Source organism: Colias philodice, chromosome 10 (assembly GCF_061535455.1).
Source record: "Colias philodice isolate Cphi_HAF_F1 chromosome 10, ilColPhil1 Martin Lab GWU primary, whole genome shotgun sequence".
Classification (NCBI taxonomy): Eukaryota; Metazoa; Arthropoda; class Insecta; order Lepidoptera; family Pieridae; genus Colias; species Colias philodice.
The window spans coordinates 12,487,881-12,495,202 of record NC_143095.1 but is presented as its reverse complement, the minus strand read 5'-3'; the positions used below and the strand labels follow the sequence as shown (position 1 = coordinate 12,495,202).

Sequence of the window (7,322 nt, the reverse complement as noted above, 5' to 3'; positions counted from 1 at the left end):
CATACTATACAATTTTCACAGATACTTTTTATATTTTTTGACATGTTTTCTGCTGTATACACTGAGCTAATCATTCTTTGCATCTGTTTAATTCCTATGTGACCAAGATCTGTATGGACATTTTTCATAAATTCTAAGCTGAATTTCTCCGATATAATTATTTTCTCTTTTTTGTTTACTTTCTTGTAGTAAACATTGTTCCTTATTTGTAACTTATCTTTTCTGCACTGTATATATTTATTTTTTATTTGATCTTTTAAGATGTCTTCTAGTGTTATTGTGTTAACTATTTTTAACTGTTCATCTTGGTTTTCATTTGCTTCCAACACAGGATTCCTACTGAGGCAGTCCGCTTCCAAATTATCTTTTCCTGGAGCATATTTTATATTAAAATCATACTGTGATAGGTAGTATGTCAAGTCGCCTAATTCTTCATCTGTTCTCGCTTTCAAATTCATATGTTCTAGTGGTTTATGGTCTGAATAAACTGTAAATGATTTTCCTATCAGCCAGTACTGCCAGTATCGCACTGCTTCTTTGATAGCCAAGCACTCTAAATATATCGCTTTTTTTTTTCTTTTGGGCTCCATTAAGTTTCTTAGAAAAATAAGCTACTGGTTTTTCTTTTCCATCTAACTGCGTCTGTTTCAAAATAGCTCCAACACCCTGAATAGAAGCATCTGTGTAAATATTAATCGGTAAATCTTTATCAAAAATTTCTAGCACTGGTTGAGAGCATAGGAGACTTTTTATTTTCTCAAATGCTTTCTGACATTCATCAGACCAAATAAATGGTTGATTTTTCCTAAGTAAATTATGCAACGGATCTAATATTATCGCACTTCCTGGTATATATTCATTATAAAAATTGATTTTTCCTAGAAACTGTCTTACATTTTTCTGAGTTTTAGGAGTAGGGAAATTCCTTATCGAAATCAGATTATCTTTCACTGGTTTAATAGAATTATTTTGAATTATATGACCTAGGTATTTTACAGAGTTTGATGCAAATGTACACTTTTTAAATTTTAATCTGAATCCTTCTGTTTTTATGGCTTCAAACAGCTGTGTTAGGTGATGGATATGTTCGTCAAAAGATTTTGAAAATATCAAAATGTCATCTATGTAATTTACAGCAAAATCTGTGAGTCTGTATTTTCTTAGTATGTTACTTAATATCCTTTGGAAAATTGCTGGTGCAGTTTTTAGACCAAACGGGAGACAAGTCCACTGGAAGTGTCCTTCTTGTGTTACAAATCCTGTCTTCTTCCTGTCTTCTATTCTCAAAGGGATAGACCAGAATGCAGAGTTTATGTCAAGTGTTGAATAAAAATTGCAATTTCTTGTCTTAGTTATTAAATCTTCTATTAGCGGAAATGGTTGGGCTTCTGGTACTACAATCTTGTTTAAATCTCTGAAGTCTATACATAGCCTTGATTTTTTATTTTCTTCTTTTTTAAATGCCAATGTGACAGGTGCAGCAAATGGGCTGTAGGATTCTTCTATAAGTGTATTATCCAATAATTTACCTATTTGCTCTTCTATTTCTCTTTTGTCTTCGACAGTGCATCTGTAGGGCCTTTTATTGCAATATGTGTCTACTAACAAATCTATTCTGGCTTCATAGCCGTTAACAGTTCCAACATCATATTTATTCTTTGCAAAAACTGTGTTATATTTATTAATCAATTTATTTATTTCCGCTTTCTGATATTCATTTAAATTGTTAGTATTTATTTCAAAATCCTCTTCTTTTACATTTTCATTAAAATTAATCCTATATTCTTTCTTTATATTTTTGTTTTCTATTATTTCATTAGAAGCTTCTTCCACTTTCTTTTGTTTTTTTCTCTTAGTATTTATTTGTATATTTGTATCAATATCTTCTACTTGTTCTTCATTCAAGTTTAGTTTTTGGGTAATTTTTAAGTCCTCATTTTGTATTAACTTGAACTTCTTTATCATGTCTAATCCAATCAAAAAATCATATTTGAAGTTTTGTTCATCTATAATGTATACTTTGACATTTTCTTCTATTTTAAATATTTTAATTTTTAAGTTTCCATATTTTCTATAGTTAGAATAATTCTTTTTGTTTTCCAAATGTTCAAACTTTCTCAGTTCATTGAAAAGATCTATTGTATCTTTCAATGTTTCCCTATCAATCCTGTTAAGTACATGTTCTGGCAAACCAGCCGCAATAAGGTCTATTAGGGTACCTGAATCCATTGTTTTCCTTATCTCGAGTAAAAGTTTTTCCTTTTTCACTGCATAGTCTAGTAAAGATCCTGATTGATACTTGAACGATAAAGCATACTTGCTAGATGTCCAACCTTTATTGGCATAGGTTTGCAAGAAACTTGATTTCCATTTTGACCATTCGGAGTGTATACTTAACTTTATCATCATGGAAGAATACCAATCAATGCATGATTTTTCTAAAAATAGTCGGAAGATTTCAATTTTTTCTTCATCTTTTATTATATCAAACCTTGTACATTCTTTTTCAAATACATTCATCCACTCATATGCACTTGAGTTTCTTCCGTCAAACTTTTCAATAACAAATCTCTCGGCTAACTTTTTTACGCTTTGTTTTTCTTTGTTTTGTTGATCTTCAACTAATTTTTCTAAAATTTTTATTACAGGATCTTCAGAATACTTTTTACTCTCAAAAGATAATTGTTCTTGGGTACTTTCCTCTAGAAATTGGTCCTGGAAAATCATGTTGCCGTCCTCATCAACATATGTTTTCAAAATATCCTCTGTAGTTTTTATCCAAACATTTCTGGTTTGATATCGTTTTTTTAATGTATTTTTCACAGTGGTGAAGCTTTTCGAGGCTAAGATATGTTTATGAAACGATATTGTTTGATATTCTTCAGGGATTAAGTAGACTCTGTCATCTTGCGTGGCAATTGAGGTTATGGCAATAAAGTTTGACTTTCCATCTGTTGTTGGTTTTACTTGGAACATAAATTTTAATTTTTCCATCTTCTTACAATAAATGTTGTTTTATAAGGTATTTTCCCAAGTTTTGGGCGACACAAAACACAATTGAGTTTCTCTGTAAATAAAGTTTTTATTGTAATTAGTTTACATAGTTCACATTTAGTATTCATTAGTTCAATTTCACATTTAGTATTAACACAAGATCGTACCTGTAAATAAAGAAACAACATTTAATGTTTATAATTGTGTCGTTTCTTAATTAAATCACAATAAAGGATCAATAGTAATTTTATCCACAATGACGAGCGCTTTTTGTGAGATCCATAGATTACCTTCAAGTTTTCTTTACCACAGATTAGACTCAAACATAGAATTATAAACTGTTTTGATGTTTCGGTCAGATTGCGCGGGAATTCAAATTAATGAAAAATATATTTTTCATTACATATATATATATATATATATATACTTAAATATATTAATTTTGTGGGAGAAAGTTAAATCGTACGGCAAAACCCCTCCAGTGAAGGTGCAACTTACTGTGCGAAATTAAAGTAAAAAGTTTATCGGAACACTTTCCAATACAAATTCGGTAAAAAACACGAACACTCCTCCAACACGAACTTTGGGGGAGGCCTATGTCCTGCAGTGGATGTCTTGAAAGGCTGGAATAATGAAAATGGTGAAAAAACACGAAATTATGCTTCCCTTCTGAGCGAAAGAGAGTCGAGCTCATCGGAGAGTTTGAATGACTGTAGTGCTAATGACCAGAGGCGGCTCGTGACAAAATTTTATGGGTGTTCACTTGAAATAAAACACTGAAAATACATGGTGTAAAGCAGTACATTTATCAAAAAAATTACTTATAAAGGAAATAAATACGTCTTTCTTTTTGGTGTGCAAAAATATCTATAATAACTTAAAGCGACCGAACCGGCAACGTTTGCGGGAGCGGCGCTCCGAATTTTGCTATTTTTACATAGAAAATCTTCTGTTTCACGCGCGCAGGGCACTGGCAAACCCTCTCTTTCACTCCTATTGGATTTCGTATTAGGAAATGTACTAAATATTTTTTCATTGGAGCGCAATCGTGAGCGCTCCGCTTCGCGCGTTACTGTTTAATACAGTATTATTCAGGTGTATGGAATGATGGAATGATGGATATATTCATTGGTATTGACAGTAGTTTTTTACGATTACGATTGATTTTAAATAGTAATAATTAATATTAATAATGAAATTAAGGAGTATGATTTTATTATAATTATTTATGGGAGTTCACTGCACCAGCGCTCCTTAGGGCGAGCCGCCTCTGCTAATGACTATCTGTGCCTTTTACAAAACAAGAGTAGATCAGCGAAATGTAAATATCTTTCCATCTAACTTGGTAGATGCTAGTTTTGCTTCGTGTTTCAGTTGACCGCGAAATTGGATATCATATTTGGATGATATAATGATATTTCAATGCCTAGAGTTCTAACGCCACGCTAGGTGAAATATTAAGAAACAAGAATCAAGAAATAGAGGTTTTAGTCATCCTTCGCTTTATACCTTGGCGATTTTTGAATAGCCAGAGTAAAATCCAGGTCTGTACTGGCGTCTTCATAAAAGTATTTATTGCATTGCATGTGCAAGATCGACCGCCTCCTTGGTACAGTGGTTGACGCGTGAGCGTAGTGCCGAGGGGTTCGATTCCCGCTGGAGAAGGCTGATCACCTGCTTGTCCCTAAAGAAAATCGATCAGTGTAACAGATGTATGCATAATACATCTGCCGCATACCCCACTAGGGGATACAGGACCTCACTTTATGTGCATGATGAACTGGATGGGAGAGAGCACATAGCCTGAGAAGACTTCAGAGTTAACTTTAATTTTTCTGCATGTGCGGAACGTAGGATTATAATCATCACGTTAAATTTAAATTATTTAGATAATCATTATTTTCACTATTTAATTATTTGGTTATTCGATAAAAGAGATTTGTGCCAGAAATTGCTTTACCTACACTATTAGTATAAATCAACATATTGTAATAAAGTTACTGTGTTTTTAATTTTTGGGAAATCATCAATCTATCGCTGTGTGTAACTTGTCGTCGTGTTAAGTGTAAGGTCGGTCTGCTCGTATATTCTCGCAGCTATTGCAGATTTGTAGAGCCGTCACAACGAAATGGGTCGTGCTTTATAACCGTGTGTAACTGTTACATTAGTGGCAGTGTGCACTGCATGCATCATAATATTATAAGTGCAACAGTACCTATCTATTTATTAAGGAATTTCAATTCTCCGACATCCCTATTTTGCCAGCGTCTTTCTTTACATTTCAAGTCATAGTGTAAGATTTTAAATGATTCGCTTACACCTAACGTTGCAATATTTTTTACTGTTATTTTAAAAAGTTGTAATCTTTAATAGATTAGTTACATAATATCAATTTATTTGCTTTCTCGACTAAACCAAAACGCTTTCACTCACACCAAGTTTTAATTAATTTACTTTACAAATTTTGTCAACGATTATCCTACACCTTAATTATTTATTCTATCCTACTAATATGAGAAAATATGTGAAACCTTGTAAGGATGGATGGATGTTTTCTATTCTGTCCGCCCCACGCAGCTGATCGAATGTGTTCGGGTCATTGCTTGTCAGGTCATACCTACTTTGTAACCTTTATAGCCCATATTCATGGTACGATACCACGAATGGAATCGCGGGTTCAGTTAACAAGTATATAATATAAATGAATCTCTGGCTAAATTGTAAGCCATTTTAGAGATAATCACTATCAGAGAGACTGCGGGTGGCTGCGGGGAACTCTGATTGTACAATATATCGTCTGTTGCGGCACGTAACAGAGAAGAGTTGGCAATAGTAGAAACATGTTTAAAACTTTAGAATTATTATTCTATAAAATAAAACTAAATTAAGATTAACGTTACATTGAAGCGGGTTGAAGCCTGACATAACATTCATTTTACACGGTGAGATTTAGTAATTCCAGGATAAATGTAGTTTTTCAAGTATTCATTTGAAGTCGCAACTGCACGTGTTCAAGTAATTACGTTTACTACGCTGTCGTGTCGGAAACTTGTTCCGAGTTAAATGTTCTTATAAATTGGCGAACATTTTTCTGGTACAGATTATATTTTTTTCTTTCTTTCTACATGTTGAAAAATTCCGTGATGATGAAAAAAATAAAAAAGAGCGTGTGTGACGAGCACACGTGTCAGAAGTGAAACTTTCTTTGGCAAGATTCAAAGATTCCAAAATCGCCGCCTAACCCCTATACGGGACGGTATTGCCATGACGCGATGTTGAAATTTTACTCTCAACGCGCCAAAAGAAGTTTAACTTCAATAAAGAATGTTCTCTTGTTAAAAAAGTTTTCTCTACTATCTCAGTTTTGTCAGTGTATGGTATAATTATTATGTTTGTCGATGTCGTAAACAAAGTATGGAAAAACGAGATTTGCCAGGGCATGTCACAGATGTGAGGTAGTGCCCTCGGCGTGAAGGGCTCTCGGCCGCTCGCCCATCACTCTGAGAAACGCTAGTCTGGAAACTTTTGCAGTGTTTAGACGACTTGTACAGCTTGGGCATTGGCAGCGATTTTCTGTTTTATGAAAACTGTAGGTATACATAATTAACTATCGATGAAAATTACTCGTAATAGCATGTTGAGCGAAATTTCACGTCTCTCTCAATGACCTATTATACTAGTAGACGCGGCATACGCCAACATCGTTGCACTAAAAAACAGCGTAATTAATACATACCTACTTACTAACGCATTATCACCAATACAGTTGTTCTCTCTTTCACTCTCACGCACGAGACATAATACATGTCTCACTTATGTACTTCGTAATAACAACTGCCGATTAAAATATAAAAAGAACGTCCAGCCACGACGCTGAATGGTGCGTGACTAAGTGAAACTCGGGCACTTAGCTGAGTTTTTTCTTGCCAAAATAGAGAGCGGGTAACGTATCTAGCTTTTTTATATATCATAGGTCTCTCTACGGTTTAATAAGTTTTTGCAGAATTGATAATATATTTTAATCAGTCACTTTTCACTTCTAATCTTGATTTTGTCACTATAATATTATAACAAATAATGAATAATATATTATCGAATCGTTGTTAAGGCGACGATTTTGGTATCTTTCAATCTTGCCAACGAAGTTTTCCTTCTGAGCCGTGTGCTTGGCACACACGTTTTTTTAATATACCTATAGGTATTAATTGCACGCAATATCAAAAAAGAAAATAAATGCTTGCCGTAAGCCAGGGTGTGATGAATTTAATAAGTGCAATGAAGTTTATAAACCAACAAGCCTGCGTATATTAAGGTTTGGAATATTTTGA

General features: G+C 33.6%; 1 protein-coding gene across 1 annotated transcript; it reads right to left on the bottom strand.

The window, feature by feature from the left end:
- Window positions 1-1,610: 1,610 nt before the first annotated feature.
- LOC149485513 (uncharacterized) lies at window positions 1,611-3,410 on the bottom strand. The gene is made up of 3 exons (XM_089699670.1): window positions 3,162-3,410; window positions 1,891-3,067; window positions 1,611-1,667 (listed from the first exon to the last, which is right to left on the bottom strand). Exons 2-3 carry the CDS (start codon window positions 2,992-2,994, stop codon window positions 1,611-1,613), a joined length of 1,161 nt encoding a protein of 386 aa, XP_089555796.1. The 5' UTR covers window positions 2,995-3,067; window positions 3,162-3,410.
- Window positions 3,411-7,322: the final 3,912 nt, after the last annotated feature.

Coding starts and splice junctions, on each gene's coding strand:
- LOC149485513 (XM_089699670.1), bottom strand. CDS start 2,994: ATGGAAAAATTAAAATTTATGTTCCAAGTAAAACCAACAACAGATGGA. Junction 1,668..1,890: donor TAAACTTGAATGAAGAACAA/GTAGAAGATATT, acceptor AATATAACACAG/TTTTTGCAAAGAATAAATAT.